This window comes from Eretmochelys imbricata, chromosome 2 (genome assembly GCF_965152235.1).
Source record: "Eretmochelys imbricata isolate rEreImb1 chromosome 2, rEreImb1.hap1, whole genome shotgun sequence".
Taxonomy (NCBI): Eukaryota; Metazoa; Chordata; order Testudines; family Cheloniidae; genus Eretmochelys; species Eretmochelys imbricata.
In genome coordinates, this window is record NC_135573.1 from 266,126,877 (window position 1) to 266,150,125 (window position 23,249).

A 23,249-nucleotide genomic window follows, 5' to 3' on the forward strand; every position below is an offset into this window, starting at 1 on the left:
CATGAAAGTTGAAGGCTCATGTGAAACATACATGAGCTGTGATGCAAGTCAGGCCTAAAATTGATTCACAGCCCAACGCAGCAGGTTCCACATGCTAGCTCTGAAACTGCTGAGCCACACTCCTGGAGAAGCGCAAAAAGATGGATTTAAAAAGACATGTACCATATTGTTATGTCCACAGAATTAGGCTTCAGGAGGGTTTGTCATCAATGCACATACGTTTTCTATCAAGGCAGATCAGTACACATGCATTTACCTTTCAATTCTCAGAGCCAGGTGATAACCTGACAATGACAAATCATACAGGAGCTAAATTAGATTGTCTCAACCTGGGTCACAGTGCACATCTGTCCACATCACAAACAAATGCATGAACAACTTGACTCATGGAGGTGACAGGAAATGGAAAAAAGTGCTATGTCAGGAGTGACAGAAGGTTCTTCAGTACATTTGCTGTAAACATCTACAACAGGAAAAGATTTAGAATGGCATAATGTTTTCAAGCTGCCTCAAAAAGATGCGCAATTAGAAATGACTTATAAATATCTATCTAATATGTTCACACTACAGCAGCCATCACTGGTTCATCATTCTACCTCCCACACTGCCTTTCCACGACAGTAAAAAGAGTGCATTCATTCATGTGTTACCACAATTTCTGGGTCAACAATGCTGCTATCAACAGAATCTCCAGTTACACATAATCAGCACTGAAATAGCTTCAGATTACAAATAGAACAAAATGTGTTATGCATAAAACCTCCTCCCTCCTACCCCCCAGCCACACGTGCAGATTTCTTTTTAACAGTTACAAGCATGTGACCTTTACTATAATAGAGGGCTGAGACAGCTCAAGTGGAGCTGTATGGACATGTGGGTATGGAACCTGCCACAGTACTGAGGAACTTCTGTTTTGGTTAAATTTAATTACTCCACTAAACATCCAGAGTGTCAGCGGCATATAGCTGAATTTTGGCCACCAGGAGCCAGGGGGGAACTCATACATAGAATGTTAAGAAGGAAAATGTCAGGCTGCCTCAAAATGAAGAAAAAAGAAAGAAAGGCTGTCACTATAATGGAGTTTTCCCCCTAAAGATAAGAAAATCTACAGAGAACCTTTTCAACTTATTTATGGCCATTTTTTTAGTTGCCAATCAGTGTCAGAGGCAGACATGCAGAGTGAAACAGCTGAGGACACCAGGCAAAGAAGAATCTCTTGTTCACATTCTTTTTTGATAAAAGACCACACTTTGTCAAACTCTATCAGTCTGACTAATGCTAAGATGTGGATGTAAATTCCATTAAATTCACATGTAAGGACTGCCACAGTGCCACAGGAATTGCATCTGTATCTCTCCCACTGCACACCCCCACCCTGATGGTCCACTCCAAGAGTGTCTAGTAAGTCTCCAGCTGTCATATGTATCTGGGCAGGGACCCTTGTCCCACTGCTTTCTGACTGAAGATTTTGAGGCTGCACAGCTCCCTGCCTTACACTGCGATACCCTCAGCAAACCAGTCTGCCTAAAGGCCAGCCCCTGTGCGATGCTCTCCAAGGACTATGAACAGGGTGTTGCCAGCAGTTACAAGTTACCATGCCGATATGTCTACGCAAGCACATTTATTCTTTCTCCAAACTTTCTGCAAGGGTTGGGGCCCCCCCTTGGATAGAAAGTCCTGACCATTTGCTGGATCAGAAAGAAAGCCCTGAAAGCTTATTATATATTTTAACCAAAAGGCCTTTGTTTCCTAGTTTCTGGAAAATCCAGCTTGAATGAGGGAGTCTGTGCAAACCACTGCAGGGTATGGTACCTCTCTAGAGTTATTTAGTTTCAGTTATTCACCTTAATCACATTCCACTGTTTTTAGTTCCTGTAGGAGCTGTGGTAACCCTTCCCCATGGAGTAGAACACAATCATACAGAAACCATTTGTAGATTTAATACAATATAGTGCCCCAAAATATTGCCTACTATTGCAATATCTGTCACAAAGGCAAGTATAGAAAACCCAGGAATTACAGGTAAATAGCCCATAACCTCATCTACTGTCACCAGCACACTGCCCACAAAGAGAAAAAACCAACTACTCCACCAGGATATGCAAAAAAAGGGATGAAAAATTTAACTTTGAGCTCACCACTGAAGCAGTCAAAAGGATACCATGTCTCATTCAAAAAAAACACAGCTGAACAAAATGTCAGAGGCTGATTCAGTGAATGCTGCATATCCTGCAAAGACAATCTCTCTTTCCCTGGTATTTCTGATTCTAATTGTGCACAGCAAAGAAATTACTGAGTGTTAAAACAAAAGACTCAAGAAGCCGCCAAAAAAAAATCACTGATTTATTACTATTAATTTGTATTAGGACTGTCATGTTTCAAATGATCAGAAACTAAACTAAACCTGTGTCCTAGCCCCTACTAGTAAGCTAAGTCTCTTCCCAAAACAGAATGCTGATTCTTTGATCAGCAATCACCTTATCCTGCTGCTCAACTCCTCCGCTTTTTCCTCCATTGTCTCTACTCATTGTCTTCCATGCCAATCTGAGCTTGTTCCCAGAGCACTGTCTTACTGGCCCCTCGCCTCTGTCCCATGTTCTTAGCTTCCTTTTTCTGTCCCTTTTGACCTGCCATTTTCCTATTCTTTCTCATCTTTCCCATCCGTGCCTATGACTGCATCCTCCTCTTTCTCTCCCCTCTCTTGGAGCTCCCCATTCTTTCTCAAGCTCAGAGATCTGTTACCTACTCAGGGAGTTCCTCCACAGTGTAAAGTGCACTGTGAAGATCAGAGAGTTGAATGCTGCCACACAGGAGTGTACCCACTCTGCTACTCCGGTTGAGTAGAATACTGACTAAAAGCACAGAGGAAGTGAGAATCTCAGGGGAGCTGGAAGAGCAAATCCCACAAAAGAACTGGAGAAGCAGACTGAAAGATCAGACTAGGTGTTTGATCTAAAACCTGGGGAGGACAGAAAAGGCAGAGGATTGGTGTCCTAGAGACCATACCCTAGCGATGTATGAAAAGCATCTCCCCACCCCATTCCCTGTGGAGGAAAGAACAGCCATCCTTGAATTACAAATTGCTCCTCTCCCCCTACTCAGCAGATGTAATCTCTGCACAAGCTTGGCAAATTTTCATCCCAGAATGAATACAGGGTGGGGGCAAGAGGCAAATTAGGGGCCAATGCATAATAGATAGTCCTAACTCACTCTTTTACACCACAGAAGAGATCCTGGGTAGACACACCAGAGAGGTGAATTAAACAGCTTAATATGAGTAACTATGAATTCTAAGGGTATGTCTATACTTCAGTTAGACAGCAGTGGTTGGCCAGTGCCAGCTGATTCTGCTGGCACTAAGGGACTGTTTAATTGCAGTTTAGACATTCAGGCTCTGTCCAAGATCTGGGACCTTTCCACCTGACAGGGTCCTAGAGCCCGGGCTCCAGCCCAAGCATGAACATCCACACCAAAGTTAAACAGCCCCTTAGCCAGAGCCTGAGTCAGCTGTCATGGGCCAGCCGTGGGTTTTTAATTGCAGTGTAGATATACCCAAGGTGAGCTAACAAGAGTTGTATATTTAAATGGTCAGGAACAGATGAAATTGCTAATACACCAGCTGTTTTGACATGCAGAGACCTCTCTAGCCATTGGCTTGCTCTAGGACATCACAGAGAATTAGTCTCCTGCACTTACTGCCTCCTTCTCTCTATCCATGATTGTTTCCAGCTCTTCAAAATGACGAAGTTTGATCTCCAGTTTCTTCATTTGTGTTTCCACCAAGAGGGCTACCAAGGACTTGATCTTTCGCTCTTCCACTGCTGCTAGGTGCTAAGGATAAAAAACACAAAAGTTAGCACCCTCCTGCACACACAACCTTTACAAAATAGACAGTTCAGTGCTTTAAGGGATTGAATAATCAAGTATGAGTTGTGTCCTAGATTTTCCATTTGTTCACTTTAACCAAATATTTATTTTCTTTTCATTTGCAATCCTTTATCTTCACAATGATAATCCTCCTAGTATTTCTGAAGTCTTTAGTCAAAGTAGATAGATGTTAAGCTTATATATAAATTAATACTGTACAAGCTCACTCCCCCTAGACAATCTGATTTTGTCTTAAAACCATCTGAATTTGAGAACAACTGGAGTGGAGGTTTTAAAATGGAAGAGCGAGAGGGTAACGAGTTATCAAAGGGCAAAAGATTTATGGTGGCTCAGTTACATGTGATCTAAAAAGTCTTTACTATTGTGGTGTCTGTGAGGCTACTACACAGGAAGACACTCAAGAAGACTGAGGAAATGACAGATATACCTCTGCCATTCTAGAGACCTTTGCTCAAACAAGTAAAATTACAATTTTGCCCAATGTAGCAGTTCCATTTCAAACAGGGAGAGAGTCTACACAGCCTTAAGTAGCTACGCCTCACTGCCAGTGTATAAAGTTTGTTGAAAGGTTATATAAAAGAAACCCCAGTTTTTCTTTACAACCAGTTTACTGCATTGCTCTTTTATGAAATACTGAAGCTGCATTCAAAATTTAAGAGTGCAAAAACAGATTACAGACAAAACCAACGGGCCTCAAATATCTCCCTCAAGCTTTATCTTTACTATTGCAGATAATCAGATGTACATCTAAGGATGATTAATTATTTAAATACATGCCATCTAAATGAAACAGCTCTCAAGCACTGCTTGAGTATTTCAAGTTTAAAATGTAAAAAGACAGAAGGATGAGCACTTTAATTGACCACACATACTAGCTATTGTTACAACTCACTGCTCGAATACGTACACTCCCCCGCCCCCCAAAAAACAGTTACCTATCTTTTGTAACTGTTCTTTGAGATGTGTGGCTCATGTTCATTCTATTCTAGGTGTGCACACGCCCATGTGCATAGTCGTTGGAGATTTTTGCCTTAGTGGTATTTGTAGGGTTGGCTGTAGCACCCTCTTGAGTGCCGTGCATTGGTATATTAGGCGCTGCCGACCATATGCCCTTTTGGTTCCTTCTTGCTGGCAACTCCGACAGAGGGGCAGGAGGGCAGGTAAGGGGATGGACACGAGCAACACATCTCGAAGAACAACAGTTACGAAAGGTAGGTAACCGTTTTTCTTCTTCGAGCGTCTGCTCATGTCAATTCCATTCTAGGTGACTAACAAGCAATATCCCCGGAGGTGGTATCAGAGTTCAGTCTAGCGGCTTGCAGTATGGCTCTACTGAAGCCAACATCGTCCCAGACCTGCTGGGTAAGTGCGTAATAGGACGTGAAAATGTGGACAGACGACCAGGTGGCCGCTCTACAGATGTCCTGGGTAGGCGCTTGGGCTAGGAAAGCTGCTGAAGAGGCTTGTGCCCTGGTCGAGTGGAGGGTTACAGTCGCCGGGGGTGGCACCTTCGCCTGATCACAGCAGTAGCAAATGCAGGACTAATGAGTTCCCTGGAAGTACAAACACAGGACTACCGAGTAAAAGCAGAGAGGCTATTTTATCTCTGTATTGGGCACTGATGCGACTGCTACTGGAATCGTGTGTCCCGTTCTGGTGCCCACAATTCAAGGATGCTAAAAAACTGGAAAGGATTCAGAGAAGCGCCACAAGAATAATTAAAGAACTGAACTGGAAAATATGCCTCCGTGAGGGACTCAAGCAGCTAAATCTATTTAATTTATCAAAATGAAGACTAAAGGGTGACTTAATCACAGTTTATAAGTACCTATATGAGGAACAAATATCTGACTTCAATGGGGTCTTCAATCTAACAGACAAAGGTATAACATGATTCAATGAAAGCTCAAGCAAGAAATTCAGATTAGCAATAAGGCACAAATTTTTAACGGTGAGGGTAAATAACCACTAGAACAATTTAACATAAGAATGGCCATATTGGGTTAGATCAATGGTCCATTTAGCCAAAATCCTGTCTTCCAACCGTGGGCAATGCCAGGGGCTTCAAAGGGAATCAACACAATAGGCAATTCTCGAGTGATCCATCCTCTGTCATCCACTCCCCTCTTATGGCAATCAGAGGCTAGAGACACCCGGAGCATGGGGTTGCATCCCTGACTATCTGGGCTAATACTCATTGATGGGACCTATCCTCCATGAACTTATCGAATTATTTTTTGAACCCAGTTATAGTTTTGGACTGCACAACATCCTCTGGCAACGAATTCCACAGATTCACTCTGCATTGTGTGAAGAAGTACCTTCTGATGTTTGTTTTAAACCTGCTGCCTATTAATTTAAATCAGGTAACCCATGGTTCTTATTTAAGTGAAGGAATAAATAACACTTCCTTATTCCTCTTCTCCACACCATTCATGACCTCTACCATATCCTGCTCAGTCATCTTTTTCCAAGCCAAGAAGTCCCAGTCCTTTTAATCTCTCCTCATATGGAAGCTGTTCTATACCCCTAATCATTTTTGTTACCCTTCTCTGGACCTTTCCAATTCTAATATATCCTTTTTGAGATGGGGTGACCAGAACTGCACTTTGTATTCAAGAAGTGGTCATACCATGGATTCACATAGTAGCATTATGATATTTTCTCTGTTTTACCATCTATTCCTTTCCTAATGGTTCCTAACATGGTTAGCTTGTTTTGACTGCCACCACACATTGAGCACAATGACACCAAGATCTCTTTCTTGAGTAGTAACAGCTAATTTAGACCCCATCATTTTATATGTATAGCTGGGATTATGTTTGCCTATGTACACTACTTTGCATTTATCAACAATGAATTTCATCTGCCACTTTAATGCCCAGTCACCTAGTGTAGTGAGATTTCTTTGTAACTCTTTGCAGTCAGGTTTTGACTTAACTATCTTGAGTAATTGTGTGTTGTCTGCAAATTTTGCCACCTCGCTGTTTACCCCCTTTTCCAGCTCATTTATGATTATGTTGAACGAGACTAGTCCCAGTACAGTTTCCTCTCTCGACTGTGAAAACTAAGCATTTATTTCTACGCTTTGCTTCCTGTCTTTTAACCAGTTACTGATCCACGAGAGAACCTTATCATGATCTGTGGTGGATTCTCCAACACTGGAAAATTTTAAATCAAGACTGGATGTTTTTCTAAAAGATCTGCTCTAGTTCAAACAAGTTATTTCAGGGAAGTTCTATGGGCTGTGTTATGCAGGAGGTCAGACTACACCATCACAATGATCCCTTCTGTCTTGATTATTTATAAATCAGTATTCTTGTCATAGGCTGTTTTGATCAACCACATGACTAGATAAAGAGCACTATATCAATCTGCAGCAGAAAGGGTGTCCAGTGGTGGGAAAAAATGAAAGGACCCATAGGTCCTGAAATGCATTTTCATGGTCAGCGAAAATTAATTCAGCAATTTGGGGTTGGGAAGGGAAGAGATGCAATGGGTGTATCACCAAAACAATTAAAAAACAAAACAAAAAACCCCAAACAAAAATCTCATACAAAAAAACTTTTTATTTACCACTTTGAACCTTTCACCAAAAGTGTTAAAGCACTTTACAAACGGCGTGTGTATGGGGATTATTAGCTCCATTCTACATGTGGAAAACTATAGTGCAGAAGTGAAGTGCCTTGCCCAAATTCAAAGTTACTACCAGATCTGCAAACAGAAACCATGTCTCCTGATGACCAGCTCCCAACTCACCACTATATTGTGTTGCCTCTAAAACACACTGACACATTCTTTTAATAAATTGTCCCACAGCCACCAACCTCCCCCAGAAAAGCTAATTTCAAGATTTCTCCTGTGACACTTACAGTTCTATTTCTAATGCAAAGTTTGCAACACTATGCCCTGGTCTACACTAGGACTTTAGGTCGAATTTAGCAGCGTTAAATCGATGTAAACCTGCACCAGTCCACACAATGAAGCCCTTTATTTCGACTTAAAGGGCTCTTAAAATCTATTTCCTTACTCCACCCCTGACAAGTGGATTAGCGCTTAAATCGACGTTGCCGGCTCGAATTTGGGGTACTGTGGACACAATTCGATGGTATTGGCCTCCGGGAGCTATCCCAGAGTGCTCCATTATGACCGCTCTGGACAGCACTCTCAACTCAGATGCACTGACCAGGTAGACAGGAAAAGAACCGCAAACTTTTGAATCTCATTTCCTGTTTGGCCAGCGTGGCAAGCTGCAGGTGACCATGCAGAGCTCATCAGCACAGGTGACCATGATGGAGTCCCAGAATCGCAAAAGAGCTCCAGCATGGACCGAACGGGAGGTACGGGATCTGATCGCTGTTTGGGGAGAGGAATCCGTGCTATCAGAACTCCGTTCCAGTTTTCGAAATGCCAAAACCTTTGTCAAAATCTCCCAGGGCATGAAGGACAGAGGCCATAACAGGGACCCGAAGCAGTGCCGCGTGACACTGAAGGAGCTGAGGCAAGCCTACCAGAAAACCAGAGAGGCAAACAGCCGCTCTGGGTCAGAGCCCCAAACATGCCGCTTCTATGATGAGCTGCATGCCATTTTAGGGGGTTCAGCCACCACTACCCCAGCCGTGTTGTTTGACTCCTTCAATGGAGATGGAGGCAATACGGAAGCAGGTTTTGGGGACGAAGAAGATGATGATGAGGAGGAGGTTGTAGATAGCTCACAGCAAGCAAGCGGAGAAACCGGTTTTCCCGACAGCCAGGAACTGTTTCTCACCCTAGACCTGGAGCCAGTACCCCCCGAACCCACCCAAGGCTGCCTCCTGGACCCAGCAGGCGGAGAAGGGACCTCTGGTGAGTGTACCTTTTAAAATACTATACATGGTTTAAAAGCAAGCATGTGAAAGGATTACTTTGCCCTGGCATTTGCGGTTCTCCTAGATGTAGTCCTAAAGCCTTTGCAAAAGGTTTCTGGGGAGGGCAGCCTTATTGCGTCCTTCATGGTAGGACGCTTTACCACTCCAGGTCAGTAACACGTACTCGGGAATCATTGTAGAACAAAGCATTGCAGTGTATGTTTGCTGGCATTCAAACAACATCCGTTCTTTATCTCTCTGTGTTATCCTCAGGAGAGTGAGATATAATTCATGGTCACCTGGTTGAAATAGAGTGCTTTTCTTCAGGGGACACTCAGAGGAGCCCATTCCTGCTGGGCTGTTTGCCTGTGGCTAAACAGAAATGTTCCCCGCTGTTAGCCACAGGGAGGGGGGAAGGTTGAGGGGGTAGTCACGCGGTGGGAGGAGGCAAAATGCGACCTTGTAACGAAAGCACATGTGCTATCTATGTAATGTTAACAGCAAGGTTTACCCTGAAAGAGTGTAGCCACTGTTTTATAAAATGTGTCTTTTTAAATACTGCTGTCCCTTTTTTTTTCTCCACCAGCTGCATGTGTTTCAATGATCACAGGATCTTCTCCTTCCCAGAGGCTAGTGAAGCTTAGAAAGAAAAAAAACGCACTCGCGATGAAATGTTCTCCGAGCTCATGCTGTCCTCCCACACTGACAGAGCACAGACGAATGCGTGGAGGCAAATAATGTCAGAGTGCAGGAAAGCACAAAATGACCGGGAGGAGAGGTGGCGGGCTGAAGACAGGGCTGAAGCTCAAATGTGGCGGCAGCGTGATGAGAGGAGGCAGGATTCAATGCTGAGGCTGCTGCAGGACCAAACCAGTATGCTCCAGTGTATGGTTGAGCTGCAGCAAAGGCAGCTGGAGCACAGACTGCCACTGCAGCCCCTCTGTAACCAACCGCCCTCCTCCCCAAGTTCCATAGCCTCCACACGCAGACGCCCAAGAACGCGGTGGGGGGGCCTCCGGCCAACCAGCCACTCCACCACAGAGGATTGCCCAAAAAAAAGAAGGCTGTCATTCAATAAATTTTAAAGTTGTAAACTTTTAAAGTGCTGTGCTTAAAGTGCTGTGTGGCATTTTCCTTCCCTCCTCCACCACCCCTCCTGGGCTACCTTGGTAGTCATCCCCCTATTTGTGTGATGAATGAATAAAGAATGCATGAATGTGAAGCAACAATGACTTTATTGCCTCTGCAAGCGGTGATTGAAGGGAGGAGGGGCGGGTGGTTAGCTTACAGGGAAGTAGAGTGAACCAAGGGGCGGGGGGTTTCATCAAGGAGAAACAAACAGAACTTTCACACCGTAGCCTGGCTAGTCATGAAACTGGTTTTCAAAGCTTCTCTGATGCGTACTGCGCCCTCCTTGTGCTCTTCTAACCGCCCTGGTGTCTGGCTGCGCGTAACCAGCAGCCAGGCGATTTGCCTCAACCTCCCACCCCGCCATAAACGTCTCCCCCTTACTCTCACAGATATTGTGGAGCACACAGCAAGCAGTAATAACAGTGGGAATATTGGTTTTGCTGAGGTCTAAGCGAGTCAGTAAACTGCGCCAGCGTGCCTTTAAACGTCCAAATGCACATTCTACCACCATTCTGCACTTGCTCAGCCTGTAGTTGAACAGCTCCTGACTACTGTCCAGGCTGCCTTTGTACGGCTTCATGAGCCATGGCATTAAGGGGTAGGCTGGGTCCCCAAGGATACATATAGGCATTTCAACATCCCCAACAGTTATTTTCTGGTCTGGGAATAAAGTCCCTTCCTGCAGCTTTTGAAACAGACCAGAGTTCCTGAAGATGCGAGCATCATGCACCTTTCCCGGCCATCCCACGTTGATGTTGGTGAAACGTCCCTTGTGATCCACCAGAGCTTGCAGCACTATTGAAAAGTACCCCTTGCGGTTTATGTACTCGGCGGCTTGGTGCTCCGGTGCCAAGATAGGGATATGGGTTCCGTCTATAGCCCCACCACAGTTAGGGAATCCCATTGCAGCAAAGCCATCCACTATGACCTGCACATTTCCCAGGGTCACTACCCTTGATATCAGCAGATCTTTGATTGCGTGGGCTACTTGCATCACAGCAGCCCCCACAGTAGATTTGCCCACTCCAAATTGATTCCCAACTGACCGGTAGCTGTCTGGCGTTGCAAGCTTCCACAGGGCTATCGCCACTCGCTTCTCAACTGTGAGGGCTGCTCTCATCTTGGTATTCATGCGCCTCAGGGCAGGGGAAAGCAAGTCACAAAGTTCCATGAAAGTGCCCTTACGCATGCGAAAGTTTCGCAGCCACTGGGAATCGTCCCAGACCTGCAACACTATGCGGTCCCACCAGTCTGTGCTTGTTTCCCGAGCCCAGAATCGGCGTTCCACAGCATGAACCTGCCCCATTAGCACCATGATGCATGCATTGTCAGGGCCCATGCTTTCAGAGAAATCTGTGTCCATGTCCTGATCACTCACGTGACCGCGCTGACGTCGCCTCCTCGCCCGGTATCGCTTTGCCAGGTTCTGGTGCTGCATGTACTGCTGGATAATGCGTGTGGTGTTTAATGTGCTCCTAATTGCCAAAGTGAGCTGAGTGGCCTCCATTCTTGCCTTGGTATGGCGTCCGCACAGAAAAAAGGCGCGGAACGATTGTCTGCCGTTGCTCTGACGGAGGGAGGGGCGACTGACGACACAGCTTACAGGGTTGGCTTCAGGGAGCTAAAATCAACAAAGGGGGTGTCTTTACATCAAGGAGTATTTCAGGCAGGACTTCACGGAGGGTTCCAATAAGAAATGGTGCACCTAAGTTATCGTTCTTATTGGAACAAGGAGGTTAGCCTGGCCTCTGATTGATAGATGGCTAGATTTACCTCGCTGCACCTTCTCTGTGAGTGACTGCAGTGTGACCTAGAGGAATGAGTCCCCTAGACAGGGGAGGAGGCAAATGAGTACAAAACAAATCTGGTCTATTTCTTGTTTTGACCCACTCCATCTATCTTTTACATCTTTGGCTGGCAGCAGACGGTGCAGAAGGACTGCATGCCATCCACATCTCATGGCTGCTCGGCAGAAGATGGTACAGTACGACTGCTAGCAATCCTTATCTCTTGCCTGCCTGGCAGAAGATGGTACAGTACGACTGCTAGCAGTCCATATCGCCTGCCCGCTCACCATAAGACGGTTCAATAGGACTGACTGCAGGACTAAAGAGAATGACCTGGTCAAGTCACTCCAAATTTAGTCCCTGCGCCCATGTCTGCCCAGGCGCTCCTGATCGACCTCACAGAGGCGACCAGGAGCACCTCGGACATGACTATGACGGCTACCAGTCGTACTGTACCGTCTGCTACCACAAGGCAAGGGGTTGCTGCTACTGTGTAGCAATGCCGTACCGCGTCTGCCAGCACCCAGGAGACATAGGGTGATGGTTACCTGAGCGGGCTCCATGCTTGCTGTGGTATGGCGCCTGCACAGGTAACTCAGGAAAAAAGGCGCGAAATGATTGTCTGCCCTTGCTTTCACGGAGGGAGGGAGGGAACGGGGGCCTGATGATATGTACCCAGAACCACCCGCGACAATGTTTTAGCCCCATCAGGCATTGGGATCTCAACCCAGAATTCCAATGGGCAGCGGAGACTGAGGGAACTGTGGGATAGCTACCCACAGTGCAACGCTCCGGAAGTCGACTCTAGCCTCGGTACTGTGGAAGCGCTCCGCCGAGTTAATGCACTTAACGCACTTAGAGCATTTTCTGTGGGGACACACACACTCGAATATATAAAACCGATTTCTAAAAAACCGACTTCTATAAATTCGACCTTATTCCGTAGTGTAGACATACCCTTTTTAATAGCTTTCCATATAAGCTAGAATTAGGGTATGTCTTCACTACCCGCCGGATCGGTGGGCAGCGATCGATCTATTGACTGCGTCTAATCTAGACACAATAAATTGACCCCTCGAGCGCTCTCCTGTCAACTCCTGTACTCCAGCTCAGCAAGAGGCACAGGCAGAGTCGATGGGGGAGCGGCAGCAGTTGACTCACTGCAATGAAGACACCACGGTAAGTCAATCTAAGTACGTCGACTTCAGCTATGTTATTCACATAGCTGAAGTTGTGTAACTTAGGTTGACCCCCCCCCCCCCAAGTGTAGACCAGGCCTTAGTGGTCTGGGGTTAATATTAAAGTTTAAATTATTCCATCTCAGACACAGACATGGCTCACAAAAGGCCTTAATGTTGTTTGAAATTTTAGTGCAAATGGGAAGAGAAGGCCTTGTTGCACTCCAATTTTACTCTGGAGCGTGAAGGTCCTGATTACAGGACATTATTTCCTCTAATATAAATTTTCTTGGTGTGCCTTTGTCAAAATCAAAAGGACTGCATTATCCAAGCCTTTTCTTCCTCTTACATCCACCACCAACGGAAGAAAATGGGGACACGAGCTTGATTGGGAGCAGGAAGCCTCTCAAAATAAAAGATTAAATTTCACTCCTATTTACATTTTTATTGCTTGCCTGAAAACGCCCATCGATCCATGGTGCTCAGGCTATAAGGGGTTTTGCTATTTACGGAAGACCTCCATTTCTACTCTTCAGACCTAGATGCAGACATGCAAAATTACCTACAATGAAGCCAGATGGTCTGAAGCACCAGCGCCTCTTTGGGAAATAGTCTCATATTATAGCTCTAGAATTTGGCTTAAAATAAGGCATTGCATGCTCTGACTGCTTTGTAAAGTGCTTCAGGACATTCAGCCCCTCGTATTGCACTGACTGCATATATAAACTAGGTTGCTGTTTAGATCTTTTGATATTAAAATAAGTTTTGAAAGGAAACATTCACTAGAGTTATCACCAAATGTGATCATGAAGCAAGGACCCCAGTTTATCGGGAGAACCTCCACTAGTGTAACATTCTTCCATTTCCAGTCTGCACTACTTTTTTTGCACCCAAAGGAAATATACAGATAAGTATCTAACAGATCAAGAGTCCAGAAAGCTACACTCAGTCACACACACAGCACATGTGCAGCACTTATTATGCATCCCAAGCCATTTCACACTATAATATAACAAATCATATCCATGCCTCAGTTTTGCCATCTGTAAAATGGGTATAATACATATTTCCCAGGCATGATGTGTAGTTTAGTTAGTGTTTGTTATGACACTGAGATCCTCAGATAAAAGGTTCTACAGAAATTAGATCAGAATTAAAAAATACTTTGATCATCTTACCACCTCTTGATGAAAGAAAGGAATTCCAGACCTGAGAAGCACAACTAAGGGGTATTTGTCATTTTTTCACAATTGTGTGGGTTATCACAGCAGACAGAGGGTTATTAAAAAAAGAGAGATCTAGAAGGTGTGTCAGAACACAACTTTCAAATGGCTTCTTTAAATGGCTCAAAACATCTGCTCCTTGTGACCACTATCTGCTTACTTTACTGAAAGCATTTATTCCTTTTTAGCCTTGCAGTGCTAACATAGCCATGAAAGCCTGATCTGATTCTGCCATGGCTCGTGCATCAACATTTAAGTTCTGAATTAATCCTCGATAGTGATGATGGAAGGGACAGAAAGAACAGCTTGATCTTCAGATCTCAGGTTGAGTTTATAAGGCTGATAGAAAAAAAGTCACCTTGGTATTCACATCTCAAAATAATCCTAAAATTAATAAACGAACAATTGGGGAATCCTGTATGCCAGTTTAATATTACATTTTAAAGTGTGTGTCAAACTGTAAATGGAGCTTCAACCTCATCCCCTTTCTGAGATCAGTCTCAATAAAATGATGTATGACATTTCAAAGACTTTAAACCTAGCCATTGCCATAAGGGGACTACCTAAAAGATTGCTTTACCTGAATCCAACAGTCTCAAATTCAAGGGTTTTGAGCGTCTAAACGATCCCATTACAGTGACATCATCATACCCTAACTTGACAGAGTGCCCTTTTCGCAGATAAGAATTCACAACAACTCAAATCGAATCAGAAATGAGTACAAGTATGTTCAGGGGAAGGGGATAAGGCCTATATTAATAAACCTGACTAGACTGTAGGTCGACTACATTGCCCCCCCCCGAACAATTGTCAGAGAGTCACGACAGAAGCCAGAGTATGACTCATTATCTGGGAATATAACAAACCACAGGGACCAAACTCTGCTGGTATTTCTAACGACATGTCTACACTGACCTGCAGTTTGGACAAAAGGGGTGAGAATAGCAGTGCACACAAAAATGCTGTGCTGTAACTTCCTCACATGGATGCTACAAACTCAGGACCTTCAAATTTGCACCCACAGCATCCATATGCCCCAAGAGAGTAAGAACCAGAGGCTCCACTAAAAACTATGGGGGGAGCACACTATGTAACTTGTGTTGGACAAGCTTACCGCACATGCCAGGGCTCCCTCGATCCCTCTGCAAGCTCGTGTGCCACCCCTCCCTACAACTCCCCTCATTTTCATCCTGCGGGGGTTCTGTGTGCCCTCCAAAACCTCCTTTTCCCATACCAAGGTCCCCCATTTGCTCCCCCCACAGCAGGGGTTCTGTGCATTCCCCCATACTACTCTTCCCCCCCATACCAAGGTCCCCTAATCTTCCCCCCATGGCAGGAGTTCTATGTGCTCCATTCTCCCTCCATGCCAAGGGCTCTCTGTGGCCACCTCCCCCGCAGTCCCATAGTGAATATCTATTCCCAGCATGTCAGGTTCCTCCAACCACATGCTATCAGGGGTTCTGTTTGTCCCAATCCCCCAACTTATCCTAGCATCCTCCTTTCTCCCCACAAGGCTGGGGCTCTGTGTGAACCCTCATTTCTTCCTTCCCCCACCATGCCAGAGGCTGTCTGTCTCCCATTCCTCTTTTGAGGTCAGTTTGTTTCAAAGAAATATGCAGCAATCAACTGGAGTTCTTTTTCCAGAGGGACTAACAGCTTTTCCTTGCTCTACCAGATTATTATTTTTGCCTCTCCTAAGCTCATTAGCATGGCAATGACTACTCAGCCACTGTCAAAAAATTCAGGACAAAGAAATCCAGCACTGGAAAGTATGCATCCCAAGCAGTGTCAAGGGACCTGCCAAGAAAACACACACACACACACACTCTCTCTCCCTCTCTGAGGAGATGAAGCACAAGTTACAAAACATCATCATAAGCAAACCAGGCAAGTGATATGGCAGATAATCTAACTGACTTTCCACACACGATGGGGTCACAGTAATAAGGGTCTCTCACAGAGGCAGAAAAATGCCACAAATCCATCCTACAGCAATAATTAATTGGGGTATTTTACTATACGAGCAATTTCAGTGCTGAGGCCCACCCAACTGGACCTAGTTATACATTTTATTACTAAAACCTGACCTGGAGTTTGTGATGCATAGTATTCAGCAGAGCTAGTGAAAAGAACAAAAAGACAGAGAAAGGATTACAATGAAACAAATTATCTGGGAAGTAGAGGAGAGGTCTTAAATATGAAGAGGAAGAAGGGTGTAACATTCATTAAATTGAATGAAGCAGGATATTCAGAAGATATTTACAATAAAAACTGTAAGCCAGAGCTGCCATGTGGAACACTGATTCAAGCTATGGCTCATTAGGTAAAGTCTGCAGACAACTTAATAAGTGAGAATCAAAGGATTTAAAAATATACATAAAAAAGGCAGACTGAAAAAAATAATTCATTGATTTGTGGCTGGAAAGTTTAAGAGGCCATTTAACACAAATATGGAATGGAAAAAATACCACTCTCTCAATATCCAGCCCTGAAAAACAACAGACGACCTTTCACGTGAGGATCTCAGAGATCTTTATAATTATCACATTGTCTTGCGAAGTAAGTGTTACACTTATTTTACTGATGAAAAAACTTAGGTACAGAGAAGTTAAATGAATTGCCTCAGGTCACACAACTAGTCAGTGGCAGATCCAAGAAGAGAACCCACAAATCTTGCCTCCCAATCCTGTTCCTTGACCACTAACAGCACACCCAGCAGAGACAACTGCCCACGTTACACATTGAAAAGATGACCTTTTTTGGGGATGCTCACCCTGACGTTAGTAAGTTTACAATGGTAGCATTAAACTATTCACAGGGAAACAATTTCATTTAAGGATAGTGTGCAAACAGCGGAAGTGAAAGAGCACAAACAAACAAAAAAGCACTTAAAATCCCAGTGGTTTGGAACAATGGGCCATTTTTGAACACTTCCCAATTGAAACTGGAAATCAGCTGCAGTGGACATTTGTATAGGACAAACCTTTGCTTTGGTGGCAGCTGAGGCAAGAGCAGCAGCTGCAGCTGTAGCTACATTTCCTTCAGAGATTTCGTGTTCCACTTTCTTCTTTCCAGCTTCGCTTTCCTTGTCTTTGCACGCATCAACGTTTTCCTTGTTCTCTTCTGCCTCCTTCTCTTCTAAAGAGATGACCCAATAATTTCTTTACATTCATTCTTCACTGTTAATGATTATCACATCAGGGACAGGATTTACACAGCACGTACTTCTGTGCTCACACAGCATAAACCCATGCATGCACATTACAACTCTCCCACTTAGGTGCTTTACATTATTATAGCGCCTCAGCATTTCTCCACATACTGCTACAGAAGCAGTTTGAATACCTCCACAAAATGTATATTCCAGAGGATCCCCCCAAAACCCTTAAGGGTGATGCTCCTAAAGTGCTTTCATTTCCTACCCCTGTGCACTCTTCTCTTCCCATCTTTTTCTTAGACTTAGTATCAATATAATTTTAAGTTGTATTTCCAATAAACAAATTCCATGAACGTCTCCATTTTGAGAGGCAAATGGAGACCTTTTTATTGTTTTGCTCTGTCCTCCCTAAAATCCTGATGAAAAAAATCCTGTCAGAAAAGATGTGCCAGATCTATATGACAATCAGAACACAGATTCATATGAGAAATGACATGGTATTTTAAAATATAGGAAGATACTATGATTTTTCAGTACTTTATTCCCAACTAGCCGAATGAAATGATTTGTAAGGAAACGGAGAAAGCTTGTTAAGCTTTTAAGCACAAAGTTGTGTTCATAGTAGTCCCATTCATCTGCTTCTTTACATTAGGAATGGACCAATAGATTAGCATATAGAAATAAACTCATTTATATGGTTTGTGCTCACTTTAGTTTAGCAATCTGCTCACCCAGTCCCTACAGCCAAGATGAAAAAAGTCCCTTAACTGAAGTCTGAAATGATTGCAATATGAATTTAGCACTTGAGCTTTTCTGTGAAATGAACTGGAATATCTGCTGCTGAACCAAGCTGCAGACCTGTTGTGCGAGAGGAAATATTTCTGCCACAATTAACTTTATAGTCTATTCTTACAGTTTTGGAAAAAGGCTTTTAAAACTAAAATGCAGCTCAAGTAACAGCTGGTGTCTATTACCTGACTTGGTATCAGAAGTGACTTCACTGTCCTGCTCCTTTTCTGGATTTCTCTCATTTTCTCCTTCCTGCACCTTATCACCTTCCTCTATTTCACCTTCTCCTTTGCTTTCAACCTAGAGTGTTGGAGGGGTATGACGGAAGAGAGAAAGTGAAACATAAGAAAAAATTCCTTGTTAGCTTGGTCACAGATTCACTTTGAAATGCTCTATCATCCTTGAGAAGGTGGACTCAGTTTGGGACTGCCTGTTTGTTCTTTTCACAACCATGGTCAAGGTTCTTGGGCACAAAGCAATTGCCATATTGGATCCGATCCATGACCTATCTAGTCCAGGAAGCCATCTTCAACAGGGGGCAGCACCAGATTTTGTTTCAGCAGACAGTGCAAGAAACCTCACAGTAGAGAGAAGTGGAATCATCTTGTCCCTCCCCAAAGATTTCATTCTAATCCTTAATAGTTACAGATTGCTTTAAGACTGAAGCATGAGATTTTATATCCTTTCCAAAATTTTTGTTAGCATTCAGTATTATAAACCTGGATATTCTTGTTATCCCTATAAACATCCAATCCCTTTTTGAATCTTAGTAAGTTCTTGGCCTCAATAATATCATGTGGCAATGAGTGCCGCCGTGTAATTACACACAGTGGGAAAGAGTATTTTTGTCCAACAGAAAAAAGCAACAGGTATTTGCAAAAGTGTGGCATAAGGAAGGGAAATAAAATGAAGGAGAAGTTACTTACCTTGAACTGTACTTCAGTTCAAGATTTGTATCGCTATGGATGCTCCATGTCTAGATATGCAAGGGCGCCAGTGTGCTCTTGATCAGAAATTTTTGTCAGCTGTCTCCCCAGGTCTACACCTGTGCCCTAGAAACCTCGTGCCCTGATATAACAGTATATAGAGAGGAGGAGACCTGCCGCCACTCCAGGTCCTACTCAACCACAAAAGTCCCAAGAAAGAGACTCTGAGGCAGAGGGGAAGGAGGGCAGGTAATGGAGCACCCATCGGGACACACATCTCAAAGAACTCAAGTTACTGTACATGGTAAGTAACCTCTCCTGTTGCTTCAAGTAGTGTCCCTTTGGATGGTCCACATAAGGAGACTCCCAAGTAGTACCTCCACTAAGGAGGAGGGCATCAAGGAACTGAATCTAGTATTGTAGGAAAGTGTCATTATGTCAGTCCTGGAGGCAGGCATGAGAGTGCAATGCTGGTAAAATATATGCAGCAATGACCAGGTGGCTGCCCTGCAGATGTCTGAGTTGCATACATTTTTGACAAGGGCTGCTGAGGTGAATTGAGCCCTGGTGGAATGAACAATAACTCTCGGGGGAAAGGAGGAGGGAGATGAACCCCTAAGGCTTTGTAGCCTAACAGGACACAACCTGCAACCCATTTGGACAATCTCTGGATGGAGATCAGATGTCCATTCATTCTTTCTGCAACAGAGATGAAGAGTGTAGGGGAAACCCAAAAGGGCCAAGTCCTGTCAAGGTAAAAGGGAAGAGCTCTTAATAGTGCGTATGGAGGGTCACTTCTTCTCTACTAGAGTGAGGCATGGGGTAAAATACTGGTGGGTGAATATCCTGATTAACATGGAATTCTGAAGAGACTTTAGGAAGGAAGCGAGGATGTGGATGTAAAGTCACCTCATCTTGGAAGCACCCCGTGTATGATGGGTCCTCCATCAAGGATTCAAGATCCCCCACCCATCCTAGGCGAAGTAATGGCTAACATGAACAAGGTCTTAAGGGACAAATGAAGGAGGCAGTAACTCCCCACAGGTTTGCATGAGAGTTTCCTCAGAGCACTGGGAACTAAGGTGAAGTCCCATGGTGCAGTTGGTTCCTTGGTAGGAAGAGGTTAAATAGACCCTTGATAAATCTTGCAGTGCTGGGGTGGGTGAAGACTGAGACTCCTTGTACGGGAGGGTGAAAAATTGTGATGGCAGCTAGAACAACTTTGATGGAGCTCAGCGATAAGCCTGTAGTCTTTAATTTGACAGGTAACTGAGGATATGCGACAGAGGATTTGAGAGGAAGTACAGCTTGATGGTTGCAACAAGCCTGGAAGCGTTTCCACACTTTTTCTAGTTAGTGCTTTCTGATATTGAGCAGCACCCACTGAACTTCTGGAGAGCAGACCTATGCTATACCAGAGGGCCATCAGGCAGCCATGCTTTTGGAGGTAAAGTGCTGCAAGACTGGGGGAGGGGACCAATGCTGATACCTGGGTGAAGAGAATCAGGGTCAGAAAAAGGCAGAGAAGAGACTGTAGATATATGAATCAGCTCTGGGAACCACAGCCTGTCTCAGCCATGACAGTGCTATGAAGATGGTTACTAGTTCCTCTTGTCTCTGTTTCTTTATGAACTTAAACAGGAGCAGTATTGGGGGATAAGGGCATAGCAGGTCTTGTGGCCAAGTAATGACTAGGACATCTCCCACCGAGTTGTGGTCGGGCCCACACTTTGAGCAGACGTCTGCTCTTTGCATTGAATGGAGTAGTGAAGCGATCCACCTGTGGATGGCCCCAGGAAAGTCGTATTTCTCAGAACACTTTGTTGTTCACTTCCCATTTGTGGTTGATGCTAAATTGCCTCCTGAGGGAATTTATGATTGTGTTCTGTAGTCCCAGCAGATGACCCCCAAGATATGCATGCGATGTGATGTGCACCAGTTCCATAGTTTTATGGCTTTGGTGTAGGAGGACTGGTATCTTGCTCCTCCTTGCTGATTGATGTAAACTTTACTGCTCTGTTGTCCAGCATTATTCTGACTGGGTGGTCCTTGGTGTGTGGAGAAAGTGTTGGCAAGCATAATGGACTGCTCTGAGCTCCAATATGTTGATACGGAGGGGGTCTATTTGCCCTGAGCTTTAAGGCTTTGGAATTGTGCACCCCAGCCTATGAGGGAGACTTCTGCGGTGACAATCCTCATGGGAAGAGGCTGTACAAATGAAACACCCCCCAACACCTTCTGTGGATCCTTCCACCAGTTCAGATGACTGAGGACCCTATGAGGTATGGACACCTGCTTGGATCGAAAGCGTTGGGAGTGTAGATGGTTCTCAATTACAGGTGAAGACACCAAGAGTTAAGTCTTGCTAGGGAAGTCATGAACATACAGGCTGCCATATGGCCCAGAATTTGTAGGAAAGCTCTTGCAGTGGGGTTTGTAGACTCTACTGGATTGTTGAAACAAGGCTGGACATTGTGATAAATCTGCCCCGAGGAAGTATGCCCTGTCATGAAGCACCCATAGGGACACTACTCAAAGAAGTGGAATTCTTCACATATTCTAGCTTATTCCAACTTAAGGGCCTTAACTGTATTAATGACATGAGCAGTGATTTTATGCGTAAGGGTGGAGGTGGGAAACATTTTAACATTTGCAAGTAATTTGGATTTATCTGAATGTCTAATCTATTCTGTTCTACTAGACCAGGAATTAGTTTCCAATAAATTTGGAACAGTAATTTTCATGCCCATGATTACCTTGCACTGTATTTACATATATTATTTCATAAAAGCAATATAAACTTACTGGAGAGAATACAGCAAACAAGGAGTAACATTCAGAATTATGTTTTTTGAGTATTAGGCTTGGTCTCCACTACAGAGTTAGGTCCACATAAGGCAACTTATGTGGACCTACGTACGTCAGTGTCTACACTACAGACTTACTCCTGCCGACGTAAGTGCTGTACTACACCAACATAACTCCACCTCCATGAGAGGCGTAAGACTTATGTCAGTGTACCTAGGGCGACTCACTGTCTATGTAGACATGGTTCCTCACATTGGCTGTTGGCTGTCATTCTTGTTAATTTCACAGCTCTGCTTGAGCCATGAAATTGACAAGAAAGCTGCCTCCTGGCTCCCCAGCCTGGCTGCTGCAGATCTCCCACAGGGCCGGATTAAGGCAGGGGCTTTAGGGGCTGCAGCCCAGGGCCTTGGCTCAAGGGGGGCCCCGCAAAAATAAATCACAGCCAGCGATCTCCAGGCCGCTAAAAGGGGTGCTCAGGCAGGCTGCCTTCCATAGCCCCATGGAAGTTCCTGGAAGCGGCTGGTTGCTGGCATGTCTCTGTAGCCCCTGGCGGGGGTGGGGTGGAAGGTGGCTCTGCGCATTGCCCCTGCTCCCAGCACTGTTCCCGCAGCTCCCTGTAGCTACGGGGGGGCGGGGGGGGTGTTGCCACTGACTATCATAGGCTTAGGTTCAAGCTCTAAATCAGAGTTGAGTCACATTCACTAGACAAAGGAGGGTAGCTTGCATTGCCATTGTCTGTGATGCAACTATGAATAAATGACTTCACTCAGGTTGCCAATCCAACTCCACCTGGCACCCAGAAGGGAAATACAAGAACCCTTTTCTGTCTTTCATCCTCTCAGTCTCTCTCAGTTTATATTTGTGCTATAACAATAGGTTACTCTGAGCACTTGGCAGTCCAACACAACTGAGTTACACTAAATTCAAAAATTAGGAATGGTTCTTGGAGGACTATGATTTCTCTTTACTGATCTTGTGTCAGATTAGAGCAAAGGTACTTAATCTTGGACAGCCAATTTCTCACTGAATTAAACTGTGCAGAGCTGAAAACATCACAGCACAGCACGATCAGGAGTCAGACTCATCAATCCAACACTACAAGAAAAATGCTGCAACATGTCAGGATGGGCTGCTGCAGTTTTTCTATGGTTCTACAATTAAATCTGACCTCCACTTTGACACTTCTTCAGCCCCTTTCCTCATGGCTAGAAAGGGCAGGAAGAGATACTGACATCTCTTCCCACTTTGCTCAGCAATAAACTTGCAGGGGAGCACTCCTATGACAGCAGTGTTCAATTCACTCTGCACATGATAAGTCTGAGAACAAGGAGCTCTTTACTAAAATTTAAGTCACCTGGGGTAAGGCCCATCTTTTCATTATGCATTTGTACAGTGACTAGCACAATGGGCCCCGATCTTTGATTAAGGTCTCTAGGTGCTACTGTAACACAAATAACTCAGACTTGTGAACTTCATGAAAAGAATCACTGTATCAGAGACAAATCTCAGACTTTT

At 44.5% G+C, this 23,249-nt stretch overlaps 1 protein-coding gene across 4 annotated transcripts in view; it reads right to left on the reverse strand.

Annotated features, from left to right (window-relative positions):
* SMARCC1 (SWI/SNF related BAF chromatin remodeling complex subunit C1) overlaps positions 1-23,249 on the reverse strand; it is a 183,713-nt gene that overhangs the window by 37,471 nt on the left and 122,993 nt on the right. For all 4 annotated transcript variants that reach the window (XR_013344985.1, XR_013344986.1, XM_077808520.1 and 1 more), the window contains exons 23-25: positions 18,186-18,300; positions 17,038-17,192; positions 3,697-3,831 (exon numbers count right to left, since the gene is read on the reverse strand). Coding sequence is in view for 2 of the 4 variants with exons in the window: in XM_077808520.1 (XP_077664646.1) it covers positions 3,697-3,831; positions 17,038-17,192; positions 18,186-18,300 (405 nt within the window). In the remaining 2 variants the exon portion in view is untranslated. The remainder of the gene's footprint in view (positions 1-3,696; positions 3,832-17,037; positions 17,193-18,185; positions 18,301-23,249) is intronic.